The sequence below is a fragment of the Watersipora subatra genome, chromosome 9 (genome assembly GCF_963576615.1).
Source record: "Watersipora subatra chromosome 9, tzWatSuba1.1, whole genome shotgun sequence".
NCBI lineage: Eukaryota > Metazoa > Bryozoa > Gymnolaemata > Cheilostomatida > Watersiporidae > Watersipora > Watersipora subatra.
The window spans coordinates 43,352,308-43,371,023 of NC_088716.1; the positions used below are offsets into that span (position 1 = coordinate 43,352,308).

General features: G+C 41.9%; 1 protein-coding gene across 1 annotated transcript; it reads right to left on the reverse strand.

The window, feature by feature from the left end:
- Positions 1–1,848: 1,848 nt before the first annotated feature.
- LOC137405102 (uncharacterized) lies at positions 1,849–8,367 on the reverse strand. Its single transcript, XM_068091327.1, has 6 exons — positions 8,343–8,367; positions 7,943–8,147; positions 7,778–7,854; positions 2,635–2,685; positions 2,285–2,387; positions 1,849–1,953 (listed from the first exon to the last, which is right to left on the reverse strand). The coding sequence occupies exons 1-6, from the start codon at positions 8,365–8,367 to the stop codon at positions 1,905–1,907; spliced, it is 510 nt and encodes a 169-aa protein (XP_067947428.1). The 3' UTR covers positions 1,849–1,904.
- Between the last annotated feature and the right edge of the window lie 10,349 nt (positions 8,368–18,716).

Sequence of the window (18,716 nt, forward strand, 5' to 3'; positions counted from 1 at the left end):
GCCTATATTTCAGGTCTCAGATATTTACTTTCTATTCTGATATAATTTAGTCTAAATGTAAAACTATTATATCTGTTTCTTGTATTTAAAATAAACATCGGGTTATGGAAAAACCCTTTGACATTCTTTATCCTTAAGCTCTCATTCTATTTGTAACTGCAGTTCTAAATTGCAGCATCTAGGAAGGTCAACTGTAAGATTTGAGTTACATTAATCAACAAAATTAATTGATTAAAACAGTCAATGACCAAGATCAGAACTTACCTAAGAGCTATTAGCCATAACTATATAAAGCAGCCCATCTGCGTTCAATAATAAACTGAGCCATTCCCAATATGTTGTAGAGTGATTGGTAGTATATTCCAGCTCTATCAATTGCAAACACAACGTTTCTGGTGATAGATGTCGGTTTTTGAACAAGCCTCACACAATTTTTTAAGCAAAGCATTTACGAATCTTTGATAGATACTTTAAGAGATAAATTGAATTTGTGGTAAACACTCTTTGAGAAGGCGGAGAAGGACACATGTCCTTAAATATTACTGAAACTGATTGATTGAAAATTATTCTTGCCTATCTTCCAGCTATTAATTGAAACAGAAAACACAAATTTATTGTTATTTGGCAGAATATAGCTACCTGGAGTAGTTAAAGAGCGATCGACACCTCTAGGTTGTGCCCTGAACATAAAGATGTGCACTGGTAACTTTATTAGTATTAGAGTGTTTTTTAAAAAATACTGGTACAATCTTACACCACACGTACGATTTATATTACATCCATGAGGGTAGATTAGAGCATTTTTCATTGAGTAAATATTGATTTGGACTCCCATATACATTAAAGATACCATATTCTTATTTAACAATTTATTTGTGCATAATAACTTTTCATCTCTACAGGATTAAATACTGAGCTCATTAATAAGAAACTAATTATTAACAAAGCAAAAGCCCACAAAATGTTAGTATAGTAAGCGACTGTTAAACCTATAACTAATATTCTAATAATTTTAGGCTTTCATTAAGATGTTTTGTGCACATATTCTAAAATGACAATAATATAAAAAATTGTTAATTCCACCCTGTTGGGTTGAACGTCATTCATAACCCTTATGGCTTACTAAACCATAACCTCTCCTACAAATATTATTATAGCATAAGAACTTGTTGAATAGACATCACTGAGAACTGATTAGATAAAGAAATCTTTAAGCTCAAGTAAACAGCAAACTCAGTCAATTTATAGCAACAGCTTAATAAAATGACTATCACACTATAGAATAACTCTATTAAAAATTTAGCGTAGTTACTACTAGTCAAAGCTCACTCAACAAAGTTAATTGCGTTAAAAAGTGCATTATTTGCCAATTTTTATATAATTTTCCTTGACAGTAAGTATAGAAGTTACTACATTAGCATTGCTACCTAGCGCGCCTAACAATGTGTAACTGTTCAAGGTATAGTAATAATGCTAACCACAGTATTTAGTATAATCTGTCAAAATGAACCATTTTTTTACTGTTTGGCTAATCCAAACCTATTAATATGTCCAGTCCTGCAACTTGAATATTTCAAAAAAGTTTGTTAAAAAGTAAGTTCTCAAATACGACTTCGCATTCTGGGAAATTTCATTGACTGAGTTAAATAATCAAGTCTAAAAACTAAAACTAAATGTTAATGTGATACACTTACTATAGTATTACACTTACTATAGTATTACACTTTACTTCAGCAAGTAAAGTGAGTCAGTAAATGACATTATTGGAAAGGAATATAATAGTCAAAAAACAGTAAAATATGGAACAAGTAAAAATAACCTCAAGTAATGATTGTTGGTTGACGAAGTCTCATTACAGAATCTCTAGAAGATTAAAATATTAACACATTCGATTACAAAAATCTTCAGCCAATGATCTCTTCGTAGATCTCTAAGTCATCCTGGTTATTGACCCTAAAAAATCAATATTCATATCACCTTTCCTTGCGTCTACATGTATCCACCTGCATTTTAATAACAAATCAGCAAATTAATCTGGTTGATTAGCAGTGACCTTATTGGATGACATAAACTCTGATGTCTTTCACGATTTATGCTGGTCCATTAAGGTACTTGCTTGGCATGTCATATAGACTTTGTATTTTGTTTATTCCTATCTAGAGACTATTGTTAATGATTCAAGCCAGAGTCTTCTATATACTGAGTTTGGTCAAAGGTAAAGAAGTTAAATGAACTAAAATGGCTCCACATTATCAGGTTTGAAGACATGTAAGCATTTGCGTACCTTTCTATATATGAAGCATTGGTGTATTCCTGATCAGTGTCATGCACTGGACGTCTCACAAACTGGTTCGCTCTCCTTTTCTTCTCCCCTTCTGATCTTTGAACTAAATTTGAAGCATCTTTGGCCAAACAGTAATTTTTACAAAATTTTAATATCTTACGAATTACTGTTCATGACAAAATTAGCTGAAAACTGGATATTGTTTGCAGTTGTCCTCTAATTACTGATGAAGTTTGTCATGATTCCTACATGTACTATTAAACAATTAATATAGCCACTTGTTCATGCCTGTCATTTTACTAAGCGCTAACAGTAAAGATATGCAAGTATTCCTATCTTTAAATACCCACCTTCTCCCTGACTGTATGTATTAAAGGATAACTCCAAGTCATCAATATGTCCTGTAATAGAGAGAGGACAATTACCAGCAAAAATGAATAAAATAAAAATGTAGAATAATACTTAATATTTAGAATTATACTTGATTTGTTTAAAGATATGTATATTATATTATATCAAATATACAGTATCTCTATATATCATACATTTATATAATATCTGTATTTTATAATACAGTATACAGATATTATATACATGTATAATATACAGATCTTTAAGCAAACCAAGTGTAAAAAACAATGAAACGATAATCATAGTACTAATAATAATAATTACTATTATTGTTAACTTGTGCAAGCAGAAAGATAAAACAGTGTCCCACATAGTCAGCAAATGCAGTAAGATCGCACAAACAGAATATAAAGGGCGGCATGACAAAGTGGAAAGTGCAGTGCACTGGAGTATATGCAAGAAACATGAGTTGCCCCACACAGAAAAGTGGTACAACCACCGTGCAGAAGCTGTATTGGAGAATAAGAAAGTGAAGCTGCTATAGGACTTCAAAGTGCAGACAGACAAGGTTATCGAAGCTAGAAGACCAGACCTGATACTAATAAACAAAGAAATCAAACAGTGTCAGGTCATAGACATAGTAATACCTGGAGACACAAGGGTAATATAGAAGGAAGATGAGAAGATTGCTAAATACAAACAGCTTGGGTTCGAGATAAACAGACTGTGGAAGGTGAAGACCGAAGTGATACTAATAGTAATTGGTGCACTCGGAACAATATCAATGAGGCATATAGCATACTTGGCCGAGGTGGGAGTGAACATGTCTTTTGAGACTATACAGAAGACAGCCATCATAGGAACCGCTCACATTTTGAGAAAGGTTCTCTCTTAGTGGAATTGAGGAAGATTTTGGATCCGTTGGCCTTTTGTTAAGACCCGGACTCAACACGGACTAAAACCAGTCACCTACCACCACACGACTGTGAAGAAAAACTTTTACAACAATAGTAAAAAAGAATAATAGTAAAAATAACTTGGTCCTTAAGGTCCCAGAATACCTTTGGGCCTTGATGAGTAAGAATCGATTGTGAGTATAAAAATTGTTAATATATATCATAATATATACTAGAAATTCTACTGTCATACAGCCCACGACCAAAGTGATATTGGAAAAAAGAAAGGGTACTGATGGTTGAGAAATGCAATATTAGCAGTCAAATAGGATAACTGCAATGGTAGCTGTAATGTACTGGGGGTGGGTGTTATTATATACAACAAATAGCAAGAATGAAAGGAAAAGATTATATGTTTATATCTCTCCCCCTGCAATAGGAGAAATGCAATATTGGCCAATATTAGAAGTAAAATGCACTGATATTATTAGAATAACCAATATTATTTATATAGTAATAATAAAAAACCAATGCACAATTTTGTTTATATGTCAAACGGCATAGCTAAAAATATCACGAAGTTGTGATATTTATATAGATTTTTGGAAAATCTGTACTACGTAATCATTGTTCTGTAGTCATCCAAACTTATAATTAATTATTGTAATAATCTCATTAGAACCGTTAGAAAAAATATCATCGTCATGCCTTTACTTACACTGCGTTAGATTTTTAGAAAATCTGTACTACGTATTCATTGTTCTGTAGTCATCCAAACTTATAATTAATTATTGTAATAATCTCATAAGAAACGTTAAAAAATATCATCGTCATTTGCTTTACTTATATTGCGTTGGACATCAGTTAGAATGCGAAAGTATTCAAATGCGTCGGCAAATGAAAATGAAAAAATTGAAATCGGCAAAAATGAAACGATTTCTGTACTCCTATGTTAATTACCGAAACCTTCGGCAATTCGACAATGCTATAGGCTGGTGAAAAGTGCACGTTATTTTTTTGTAAAATGCGCAAGACTTCATCGTTCTATTATCTGTCCCTCGGCGTTTCAATTTTCGGTCTCAACTTTTATTAAACCAAGCTTTTCAAGCATTTTGTGGCGATTTTTGTCCAAATTAATCTGTCTATTTGTGTATAATCCGATCAGATGGGTAAGTTTTAAGATAATACTGACGGTTTAAAAAAACTTGGTAACATATTCAAATAGGTTTAAATGTGTTTTGTATCGTTATTATACTTTAACGACTTTACAAAACTATGCTTAAATTTGTTGATGAAACTTCTTGACGAGGGTTCGTCTCATTGTTGATGAATAATTTTCGTAAGTTGTGTGCACATGCATTTATCATAAAAACTCCCACACTTCGCTCCGCTCGTTTGGTCGCGGATTAACAATATACATAATATATTACATAGACTATGTATATTATCTCCAAAGTACCTTTGGGAAATAACGTTTTACAAACAGATTTTACATAAACTGAGATTTGACCAAATTAAGGTTAGACCACTGATCTTCCCTTTACTCCCATCTTCTAACACAGCTAGCTGTTAATACAAGTACATGAGAACATATTTAGTAAATTTGTTTAAAAAAATATTTATTAAACGTAAGTTCTTTTTTTCAAATCAAATTCCAAACAACTCTTGCACTTTTCCAAACAATATTCAACAACAATGAAATCAAACCACAACAAATAAAATTTGCTCAAAGATTCCAATCACCGGTGATATTAGCTTTTGTTAAAATATCTAAATTGAAAGTACATTCAGCATAGAAAGTCGCAGGGTGACTATCACTATAAAAAGAATGTTAAAAAAGTTAATCACTTCATATAAAAAGACAACCAAAGAAGAGAGAGATGAAAGTGTTTCCATTCAGCTTCACTGTTTATTCTTTTTACTAAAATTAACTCGTTCTGTTTCTACTCTAGTTATTATACCTTGCAAGGGTCAAGGTCTAAAGCGTTTTAAGAAACAAACAGGGCTTGTGGGTTTTAATCATTAAAATGTCACTCTGACAGTTTGTCTCATTAAAACCTTTTGGCTGTGTCGACTGATTTTCAAATGATTCATTAAATTCCTATACCAATAGCATGGGTTGTGTCTAAACAGTCATGCAATTTAACCTTCACTTGTGAGTACAGTCAAACCTTTACTTATGAGTACAGTCAAACCTCTGCTTATGAGTACAGTCAAACCTCTGCTTATGAGTACAGTCAAACCTCTACTTACGAGTACAGTCAAACCTCTGCTTATGAGTACAGTCAAACCTCTGCTTATGAATACAGTCAAACATCTACTTACGAGTACACTGAAACCTTTACTTATGAGTACAGGCAAACCTCTACTTACGAGTACAGTCAAACCTCTGCTTATGAGTACAGTCAAACCTCTGCTTATGAGTACAGTCAAACCTCTACTTACGAGTACAGTCAAACCTCTACTTATGAGTACAGTCAAACCTCTGCTTATGAATACAGTCAAACATCTACTTACGAGTACACTCAAACCACTACTTATGAGTACAGTCAAAATTCTACTTATGAGTACAGTCAAACCTCTAATTACGAGTGCAGTCAAACCTCTGTTTATGAGTACAGTCAAAATTCTACTTATGAGTACAGTCAAACCTCTACTTACGAGTACAGTCAAACCTCTGTTTATGAGTACAGTCGAAATTCCACTTATGACTGCAGTCTAACCTGTACTTTCAAGTACAGAAGCTCCCCTATTTACGAACATTCGAGTTACGAACAACGGTACATACGAACAGGTCTGCGTGTATGTCCACCACTAATACTGACGCTATTAGAGACGGTATTACTGACGTATTAGCGGTAGAAAGAGGCACTACTCGGAAGCACCACCCAGCATCCACCTTCCTCTGCCAAGTTCGTTACAGTGCATAAGTGCGTAAACGTATCTTCAGTGAGCAAAGAACTTTTTTATTTTTGCTATACGTATTGTAAAGGAATTTGCCAGCTTTTACTTGGCACGATCTAAGCTAATAAATAAAGAGAAGAGAGTGCGTGTAGTTTCATTCAGCTTTTCATTAACGAAGGAATATTCACTAGCTGAGGAGCGTACAGCTATCTCCTCTGCTTAACTAAGTGAGCGCCTCCTCCGATACAATAATATCAACCGTTCCGGCGAACGATAAGAACATCGGCTAACAAGGTAAATAAACAGGATCGCTATTGCGTTGGTATGACAACAATATAATATAAGTAACGATAAGTGATAGCATAACGATTAAAACAACAATATAATAAAAAGGACAACACATACAACAAATAAGAAATGCAACGTCATGGCCCGGCGTCCACCACAATATTCTCTCAATTTTATTTTAAAAAATGTTCAGTACAAACCAATACAGGTTACTTATACAAGCCTTAGACATACTTATATAAACCTTCAATATACTTATATAGGCTTTAAACATAAATTATAATACAAAATATAGCACTGAAGCAACTTACGAACAAATTCACCTTACGAACGGTCGTTCGGAACATAACTCATTCGTAGGTTGGGGAGTGTCTGTACTATCAAACCTTTACATATGAGTAGTCAAACCGCTACTGATAAGTGCAGTTAAACCTCTACTTACATGTGCAGGCAGTGTTCTACTTATGAGTACAGTCAAACCTCGATTTACAAGTACAGTCTAACCTCTAAGTGTAAGTACGGTCAAACATCTACTTATGAGTACAGTCAAACCTCTACTTACAAGTCTTTCGACAAACCTGTTACAATTTGAGCAAGTGTTTGCCTCGACATCAAAAGGGAACTTCAACATGTGATGCCTGAATTTTCTCAAAGCATCACAGTTCGACAAGTAGAACTTAAAACACTAAAGTTTTAAATAAAATAAAAAATTGTATAGGTAATTTTAGTTATCATTAATGCTAATTAAAGTAAGTTAGAATAAGTTAAGCTATACATTTATATCACTCTACCGCTGCGTCTACACATTACTTAGCTTACACTTTCATATATAAAATATATTTGTTTTAATGTTGTATGTAATTACTTGTAGTATTTATTAAAGCGTTTCAGAGCTGGAATTAATTAAAACAATGTTAGCGTATGCTTATAATATATTGTTTCAATATCTTTGTTTCAAGATGTGACTACTTTTAAGAGTGAAGCAAATATCTGAACAGATTAACCTCATATGTCTATGTTTGACAAAACAGAGCTGGAGTTTGAAAGTACTTACTTTCCATGGCCTTTGGCTCGGCCTTCGGTGATGGGTTAACCTTAGGCAATGCAACAGACATGTCCTTGGAGGATGACCTTCAAGTAGAGACAGCAGGAGTTATAATGTTCCTATGTAATTGCTACTACCTGCTGTACTGTATGACAGTTTGTGATAGGTACTTACAGAGCAGATTTTCTTTTGTAGTTCTCCAGAATGACAACCAGAACGATGATGACGATTACGAGAGCACAGACAACTACAATGAGGGCAACCGTTGTTGCCTTTATAGGAGCTGCTGATGCTGTTGGATCTATCGAGATAAGGGGAGATGACTCAGAAGTGACAGCTGTTGTGCTCACTAGCTCTGTAGTGTCCGATTGGGAAATGACTACAACAGATATGTATATAACTTCCAAAATAAATTAGACTGTGATCAATAAAACCATACATGTTAGAAGTGAATGAAGATTATTAGCTACTATAAAATCGGTACACATGTTAAGTTAAATAAACACTCCCTCTAAACTATTGCACACTCTCTCTGGGTTATTTTACTTTTCCTCTGGAATATTGTGCACTCTACCTGTGTTATTGAGGGGTCCTACCATGCTTTATGACGATTTTGACGACCTGGCGACAGGGATAATCAAAAAGTGACAGATGAGACAATCATTTGTCATTGTAGGTGACGTTAATGAGGTGACGATGCTTGTGTAAGTAGGATTACTAACTGCCTTATCATTTGTCCATAAATCAACGCAATCAAACTAAATTTCACTAGTTTTGGTTTGAAGCATCTAGCCCAGCATTCATAGACCAACAGGTAATTTATGTAAACAGCTATGAAATGCCACGATACACTGACAGCAAACCCATTTCCAAATTAGTGACTGACAGTAATTATTGAAGACATTCTCGGTCTATTTTTAGTACAGGAAGTGTAGCTCTAAAAACCTAAGATGCCTGTCACTCTTCGCGAAGTAATCAGAAATGCTCCCAAACAGCACTCATAAGTTTGTGAAGGTCGCTGATTGAGCCATGCATTGGACTAGCAGACGGTCAAGCTCAGCGAGTTTCAGGTTTTTAACGCAACCCAGTGCCACCAGAATGGATATTTGTATTAAAATAACGAATGTGTAGAAAGAGGTTGTTTTGGTTACCAACTTGAAAATAAAGTTGATCTATTCATATAATGATTTTCTAAAGAAGTGTAAAAACAATATAGCATGGAAGCCCAAGCTCTCAATCTGGGCAAATGCTTAAACCACCTCAGATGCAGGAAGAAAGACACAAAAAAGTCTATACTAGGTATATACAGGTATGTAGTTCATAAGACTTAACCAAACTAACAATGTTAATAGCATACACATTTTTGATGCAAAATACTCATGACAAAAAAGGTGACGACTGTGACGACAGTGATTTTATAAGGGAAGAGAGTGATTTTAAAGTGACGACAGTGATTTTAAAAGTGACTATTCTGACTACAACTTTGTGTGGTAGGATCCCCTATTGTTCTTCCTTTCCGGAATGTGATGCTTTCAAGGCTTGCTAACACCATGCTTTGCCGCTACTGTCTGTCTTTAAGGATAAATTATGTAGAGTATTGTAGAAGAGGTAATGTCACATTTGATTGCAAATTATAAGCACTAGATCAGTATTTGTTAATTTTTGAGTGTAAGTGGTGAATTAAAACAATTGAAAACGCGTTTTTCTATCGTAATATCCTGTTTTAGGTGGTTTTTCACAGTATGGGAACAAATACGCTAGTATTTAGTTACTTCATATTAAGTTTTATATGAGATATAGGCCTATATACAGCATATATATGTATATATATATATATATATATATATATATATATATATATATATATATATATATATAGAAAGATATATGCATATGTATGCGAGATATATATATATATATAAAATATATATATTAGATTAATATACCAAGTACACATATACAAGATACATATACAAGATATATATACAAGATATACATATACAAGATATATATACGAGATATACATATACAAGATACATATACGAGATATACATATACAAGATATATATACAAGATATATATACGAGATATACATATACAAGATATATATACGAGATATACATATACAAGATATATATACGAGATTTACATATACAAGATATCTATACAATATTATATATGTATATATATACAATATTATATATATACATATATATACATATATATATATACATGTATATATATATATATATACATGTATATATATATGAGACATATAGGTACAATGTACAGTAGATGCTCCTATAACGTATACCTCCTACAACGTAAATTCCAGAGAACGTAAAATGTTTATGCAAAGTTTTTCCTTCGTACTATGTAAAAATTCCTTATTACATAAAGTGTCAAGTAAGAGTAACTTCTCAACTTCGATTTAAATAGTAACATATCTCGTCGCACTGCGAGATAAAACGTGGCGTTCATATAGCGTTCTATCTATTATACATACAACTTTCATGACGTTCTAATTGCTGTGATAGATTATCAGATGTGTTGAAAAAACAGGGAATAGGTACATGTAGCTGCGTAATTGTTAATACAATAAGTACTTGCAGACATTCGAGTAATGCAGGTATTACAGCATCAGTCTACCAATTTAAATTTTGCAACTTGGAGTATTGCCAAAAGTTATTTTTTATCCCAACCTTAATCCCCTGGATACAGATAGACGACAAACATCTAGACGCCGCTCGTTTTTTAGTAAAATCTAATTTTGCTTTGCTTCATTGTAGACGTATAAAAATTTTGTTATTAGTTTTAATTTCTAGTATTTATTTTGTTGTCTAGAAAAAGTGAGCAAATTGTTTGAATTGTATGCCAAATATGTGCATTCCCCATCAATTTGTTGTTAAACTACTGCACTCACTGTTTATAAAATCAGTCAAATTGATCAGAAAAAGGAGACAAGTTGTTGATGCAAACTAATAATATTACAGTTACGATGCAGCCAACAAATTAAAAAGTCAAGTCTAGTTTTTTTTTTGTATGGCCAGAGGGGTGAGTTTAGAAAGATCTTGGAAGGAATTAGGCAAATTACATGTAGTGTACTGTTTGTATAACGTGAAACCCCTATAACGTAAATATCCCTGGAACGGATTATTTACGTTGTAGCAGCGTCTACTGTATATCGTGAAAGATATACATGTATATGAGATATAAATATTGCGGTGGATGGCGTTCCCTTACATGTAGCCAAGCCAAGCCGATGTACAGCCGAGTCAAGCGTAACCAAGCCAGAGCCGTCCCGACTGAAGACCGCGCCGAGCTGGACCGAGCCGGGCCAAGCCGTGCTGGGTCTAACCAAGCGGAACAGGGACGGAGTTTAGCAGCTATATAAGCCCGAACATTTGTCTAGTAAAGCAGAGCTGTTCTGGGCCTGTTCATTGCTTGTCACTTGATTCATTTCTTGTACACATTGATGAACTAAACAGAAATATATGTATTGTACTCATGCACGAGTCTTGTACTAGTGGAGGAAAGTGAAGGTCGCGCAAAACCTTTACACCGGTGGCAGCAGTGGGATTGGTAACGATCCCAACAACTCCACCACAGGACTTGCATTGGATCACTGGACTCTGGATAAAGTGGCCTGGAGAAAAACGGCAGCACCACTCCTACTGGAAGAATTTCCTACTGGAAGAAACCCAGAGAGAATTGTTGAAAGCCCTACCGGATTAGTAGATGCACTGCTCCGGGAGCAGAAACCTACTAAGAGGACCTATCTGAGGAGGCAGCAGGCTCCTACTGGAAGAACTTCTTACCGGAAGAAACCCAGGAAGAGCTGCAGAAAGCCTGCCAATCAGACCGGTAGATGCACTGCTCCAAAAGCAGAAACCTACCAAGGGATCCGACAGGACTTGCTTAAGGAAGCGGTGTGCTTCTACTGGAAGAACTTCCCACGGGAAGAAACCCAGAAAGGAGCCAGCAGCTGCGGACACAGTAGAGGCACTGCTCTGGGTGAAGAATAGAAACCTACTAAGAGCCAGACATGGCTAACAGGAGAGCCAGGAGTGCTGACCCGGGACCCGACCGACTAGTCAAGGCACTAGAGCGGGTGTTGCTGATGCCGAGAGCTCAGGAACCGGCGCCGCGCTTTAGGACTCTCCAGTATACTGAGAAAGGAGATGTGGAATATTTTATTGCTCACTTCACAGAAGTAGCCGACGCCAACCAGTGGACAAAAGGAGCAACTTTATTGCATCTCCGGGAAGCGTTGGGCGAGCAGGCTGAAGACTGTGGGCAAGCCGAGGACTAGGAGGCCATTTTCCATGCTCTCCGGGCAAGGTTCGGACTCTCCGCTAGGCAGGCGCTGAGCCAACTCAACGCCCTAAGAGAGAGGAGGGAACGACGCTGCAGGAGCATGCTATGGAGGTGGAGAGGCTGGTACGCATTGTGTATGGGGACCTGCCAAATCGCCACCAAAATAGCATGGCTATGGAGACTTTCTGCAGTTCGCTGAGGGACCCTGCCCTGCAGAGACATCTGTTGGCCGTACCTACGCCCACGCTGGCGGACGATGTACGAGCCGAAAATGACTATCTCCAAATCCCGGGGGCGAGCGTAGGCCAACCGGATCCTCGGTGCAAGTCCTGGAAGGAGGAACCTCTGACCAGGTGAACTCGGCTGAGACCGATGTCATAGGACAACTAGCCTGGCTGGTCCATACTCTCACGGACAAGGTGGAACAGTAGCTCCAACTACTGGCTGTGCCAAGGCCAAGCAAACATGGAAATATACTAGGATTTCGTGAGACTCGACGACGGCTGATGGCTGGTCTCAACCGACAAGGACTAGGCCAAGGAGAATTTGTGTACAGGAAGGACCTGTGGTGACACGGAATTATTACCAGTCCTTGGGTGAGATTAGTTTGGACAGCCCCCTTGTCCCGGATATTGCCTACGCCCCTCCGTGCAAACGGCAGGGACGTAGCCCGAAGCGTAGGAGGGTGACCCCCAAATCCCCTCTGTCCCAGACACTAAGAACTATCCTCACTGGACTGGACAGTCGGAAGCCTGTCTTAAAAGCGGCAGGGCCGACCCCTTCTCCGCCTTAGGAGTGACAATCACGAGAGCAGCAGAACTGCTCCGGGCATGGTACGGCCCGAATTGCTGACCTCGCCCCACCACGGAAAGGAAGCCTTTCAGGCCTCACGGTGGATGTCCTGAAGGACACCCCTAGGGCGCAAGCCCTCAGCCGACTGCACTCCACCAGCTATTTCCTCCCAGAAAAAGTGGAGGGGCGGCTCATCCAGTTCCTACTGGACACCGGATGCACCACCAATCTGATCAGTAAGCAGGTATTTGATCGATTGCCAGAAACCGTGCGGGACTGACTCGAGGAGAGTGACAGCCACAAACTATTGGCTGATGGAACACGGCTTCCCTTCTACGGAATAATCCGTCTAACTATCCGCTTGAAGGATGTAAAAACGGAGGAGGTTTTCGTAGTGAGCCGACTGAGCGAGGATGCCATCCTCGGAATGCCGTTCTTCGTGGCTCATCAATGCGCTCTTGAGTTTGAGCAACCGGTGGTTTGGGTGGATGGCCGACAGCTAGTCTGCATGGACAGGCATGGGCGGTTGATCTAGAGCAAAGTGCAGGTGATAAGAAGGGTTGTGGTTCCTGCCCGGGCAAAGATGACAACACACTGTCGCATCACCACGCGGAAATATTGCCCTCTGAGACTAATCGAGGGATTTCCCGACGGACCTCCCGTTGCCAGTAGCCTGAACCGGCCGGGACCCAAGGGACAAGTCATTACCCGCTGTATGAATACTACGGAGTGGTCACTGACTTTTCGGTCCGGAGCCACTATCGGCATGTACACAGGAGTGGAGGCCCCGCAGGTTGAAGAGGACGATCCCTTACTGTGACGCCGGTCTGACTTCAATCAATGGAGTGCTGGCTCACCTTGAGGAATTGTTCCAGTCGGCCCGGCAAACTGTGAGGACAGGAGACAAACGTCCAGGCTGGCAACCTTGCTGCGTCGGTATGCCATCGTATTTAGTACGGGTAATGACGACGTGGGAAGGATCTTGGAGGTGGAACATTCTATTTCGCTTAAGAAGGGTACTCAGCCAATCCGACCACCCCCTTACAGACTTGGACCAGAAAAGGAGACAGAGGCCAAGAGACATGTTCATGACCTGCTCAAACGAGGACTCATCGAGCCCATCGGAGGAACTTGGAGCTCCGCCGTTGTGTTGGTCCGGAAGAAGGACGGGAAATGGCGCTTCTGTATTGATTACCGGTGTCTCAACGCCGTCACGGAGCAGGATGCCTACCCGCTACCCAGGATCGATGACAGCCTGGACGCCTTGTCCGGCGGTCACTATTTTAGCGCGCTCGATCTGGTGAGCGGGTACTGGCAGGTGCCCCTGGATGCAGAAGCACAGGAGAAGTCAGCCTTCTCGACACGGTTCGGGCTGTGGAGGTGAAAGGTGTTGCCTTTTGGACTGACGTCCGCCTTCGCCACCTTCCAAAGACTCATGGAACGCGTCTTACATGGCCTCCACTGGAGAACGCTGCTGCTATATCTAGATGATATTATCGTCATCCTCCCGGATTTCGATACGCATCTGCATCGGCTGGAGGAGGTCTTCCACATACTCCACAAGGCCAGACTAAAGCTGAAGCCCTCTAAGTGTGAGCTGCTACAACCTCAGGTTCGCTACCTGGGGCACTTAGTAAGCCAGAACGGAGTTTCTACAAACCCCGACAAAGTGGAGGCAGTAGCGAAGTGGCCGAGTCTGCGCGGAGTAAGGGAACTCTAAGGATTCCTTGGGACAGTCGGTTATTACCGACAATACATCCTGGAGTTTGCCACTATAGCACACCCCTTGCACCGACTGACTGCAAAGGGAGAGCACTGGAGATAAACGGAAGGAGAGTAGGCAGCCTTCCACAGGCTGAAGGAAAGCATCAGCACCTCCCCCCCCCCCCCCCCCCCCCCCCCCCGATCTTGGGCTATCCGGATCCTCGGAGGCTGGCGTCTGCCGGCTCGGCTCTGCTGGCGTCCGTGTCCGAATATCCTGGACAGGGACGCCAGCAGATGTGGAGTAGGGGCCGTGCTGTCTCAAGTACAGGAGGGCTGCGAGAGGGTCATTGCCTTCTACAACAAGACCCTCACCCTCCCGGAATGCAATTACTGCATCACTCAACGAGAGCTACTTGCAGTAGTAAAGGCGGTCAAGCACCTCCGGCCGTATCTGTATGACCAAAAGTTCCTCCTGCGAACGGACCACGCATCACTCCGGTGGTTATGCCAGAAGAGGAAACCTTCAAACCAAGTAGCCCGGTGGCTTGAGATCTTGGCAGAGTTCTGCTACATCCTGGAGCATCGGTCAGAGACTCGCCACGGGAATGCGGATGGATTGAGCAGGCAGACCTGCGAGGACTGCCGGCAATGCGCAAGCATTGAACAGAGGAACGGGGCCCCTCACGGAAGGAACTAGCAAAAGAACAAGGGCCGTTAGCCGCGTGGGTACCGACCAGTTGCCTGGAGGGGGCTCCCGCCTTCGATAAAGCTGGATTGACCCTGGGCAACGTCGCATACCCTGGGGGGCTGGTCGGCAACTCGCATGGGACTCCAGCCCCAATAGTGGTGGGATTGAACCTGGGTGCCGGAGGTTTCCCCGAGGGGCTATCAGCCCCGCCAGGAGTGACAGGACCAAAGGGCGAACTGGCAACGACACAGGCCACTGGACAGGGACCAGTGGCCATCATGTACCGTGCCACCGCCACAGGAAAGGAGGTGCCAGCAGAACACCTGGAGGTCGAGAGCAGAGAGCTGGACATCCTGCATTGCATGCGGGGCTCTCTGCGCATACGAGAGGACGGTGTGGTGGAAGCAAGTGTGGCCCCGCAGGGCCACGCCAGATGGTGCGCAATCTGCCCTTCGGCCATGCGGAAAACCATGGTGTGGCAAATGCATGCCCTGGCTCACTCTGGAATGGGAAGGACGATAAGTTGCCTCCAACTGACGTGGTACTGGCCCAGACTAACGTCCACAGTCAGACGGCTCATCAAGAGTCGCGAGGTGTGCCAGGCCGCAAAGCATGGAGGGACAAAGGTGGCTGGAGGAAAAAGGAGGCTCTACACAGGACGACCTTGGCAGAAGGTGGCCATGGATCTGGTGGGGCCATTTCCTGTCACGCCAAGGGGGAACAAGTGGGTGCTGGTTCTCACCGACTACTTCACCCAGTCGCAGGACACCTTGGCACTACCTGACGCCACGGCCCCGGTGGTCGCCAACGCACTGGATGATCAGGTCTTCTGCTACCTGGGATTGCCTGAGCAGATCTACACAGACCAGGAGGCGCAGTTCAAGAGCCAACTGATGGCCGAACTGTGACAACTCTGGAACGTGGGGAAGACCCACACGACTCCGTATCACTCACAGGCAAATGGAATCGTGGAGCGGAATAACCGGGGACTCGGAGATTTCTTGAGGGCGCTGCTCTTGGCTCGGGGACAGGACGAGTGGGACCTACTGCTCCCCCAGCTGATGAGGGCATACAGAGGCACCCCCACTCCGCGACTGGAGAAACGGCCAGCATGCTAATGTTGGGACGAGAGCTGAGGTTGCCAGACCAGCTGGAAAGCAACCCTCCACCGACCGAGTTCTTTCCTGTCCACGAGCACGCTCCAGAGGTGCAGCGGAGACTGCAGACAGTGCATGAGGCACTACGGCGAAGCTAGATTGAGGTGCGGCAAGAAGACAGGGAAGAGCCACTACTGTACGCCCCAGGTGACTGGGTATGACTCACCAACAAACGCCGGAGGGAGGAAGAAAATCCCAAGCTGCAGGCAAAGTTTGTGGGGCCAAACCAGGTCCTGAAGGCCTGGGGGAACCACACATATTTGGTGGAATGGCAGGGCCAGTCTTTCATCCGCAGCAAAGGAAGGCTAAAACCATATCATGCTTGCCCAGAGGGGTTGGAACAAGCCCTAGCCACTCTGGAGCCAAGGAGGTGTCCCAACATGATGGGACCTCGACACAGCAGGCCGGAGAAAAGGCAGGAAGAGGCCAGAAAGAACTCTGTGCCGATAATGCCGCCCCCCAACTGGGAAAGGTTGCTGCTAGAGGCTGCTAGAAGCTGCTGAAAAGCAAGGACAGAAGGCAACTCCGGGAGAAAACCAGACCGGAGGAAGAAGAACGCCAGGGACGCCAAGGACTCTCTCCAAGTTCGGTAGAAGCCAATCCGGTCCCACTAGAAGAAGTTCCGGGAGAACCGAAATCAAACCCGGAGGAGACTGGAATGGCTCCGACACCAGAGACTTCATCGGAACCTGTCCGTCACAACCCAAGGCCGGCCCGGACTACTATAAGGCCGGACCGGTACGAGAACGGGGTGTGCTACTCGATGGAGTCACCGGCAAACGACCCGGAGGTGGGACAAAAGAACAACTAGGTGGCTCTCACCGCTGCTACCAAGACCTTTCTGTTGGAGCACTCGCTCACCCCGGATGCCCTCAGTTTGTTGGAGAACTTAGATGACGAATGTGATGCGTCTTTGCCGGAACTATTGGCTTCGATCACCAGGAGCTTGGAAGAAGCTGAGGAAACCATAAGTGCACCGAAGCCAGTCGATGTGGCAGCAGACCAGGGAGATCGGGAGTAGGAGAAGGCAGCCGCCGAGGCCGGCGCAAGCTGCCCCGGGGCAGCTGCCTCAGACACGGATGTAGAGGACTGTAGGATATTGTGTACATGTAGTTTTGGGTTTTTGTTTTTGTATGGGAGTTTATTCCCCTTTGCTTAAGGGAAGACAATCTGTTTTTTGTAGCGGCCATGTTTTTGTTCGTAGCGGCCATGTTTTGTTCGTTGCGGCCATGTTTTTTTTGTTAGTTGCTCGTTGTTCCTCCATGAAACACGTTGTGTTATTACCATACTCAGAATATATTACTCTAAATAAACAAAGTTAACAGGTTATGGGCCCAGTGCTGCTGACATAAAGATGGGTGATAAGCTAGAAATTTCCAAACTCACCAAAGACAACTATCCTACATGGAAATTTAAGGCTAAACACCTCTTAACTGCAAAAGGACTGTTTGGCTATGTAAATGGTTCTGAGACAGCACCTGGATCTAGTGCTTCAGCAGATGACAAGAAGCAGTATCAGAGTGGCAGAGCTAAAGCACACAGTCACATTGTGCTCTCTGTAAGTGATGAACTGTTATATCTCATAACAGAGTGTGAGGATGCAAAAGACACATGGGAAAAGTTGCAATCGCACTTCGAAAGAGACAGTCTCGCAAACTGCTTGTTCCTTAAGAAGAAATATTTCAGGACAGTTATGAGTGAGAATGCGTCCATCGAGAGCCATTTAAAGGATATGAAGGAAATCACAAACAAATTAGCCGCGATAAAAGCACCAGTAAGTGAAGAGGACCAAGTTGTGACCTTATTAGGTAGCTTGCCAGAGAGTTTTGACACATTAGTTACAGCGTTAGAGGCTCATGGTGATAGACTCACTCTCGAATTCGTATCGAACGCTCTTCTTAACGAGGAACAAAAGCGGTCGGAGGAACAAAGATTACCAGCAACTGCCGGCATCTCCAGCAGCACCAGTCATAATGTTAAATCTGATGCTGCTCTATCAGTTGAAGCCAAAACTGCCGATAGCTCACAAGTCAGGGGGTGCTATATCTGTAATAGCCCTAATCACTATATGAGGTTCTGTCCACAGAACAAAAGTCGCGGCCGAGGTCGTGGTGGAAGGTACAGAGGACGTGGTGGCTACACACAACACCTAGCATCAACTGCCTCAGCAGATGATGAAATAGCCTTCTTGGTACCAGAAAGCAAATCTGCTGTCAATGATGATGCTGTACAACAGCCGTGGGTTATAGACAGTGGTGCTAGCAGTCATATGTGCCAGACTAAGGATGTA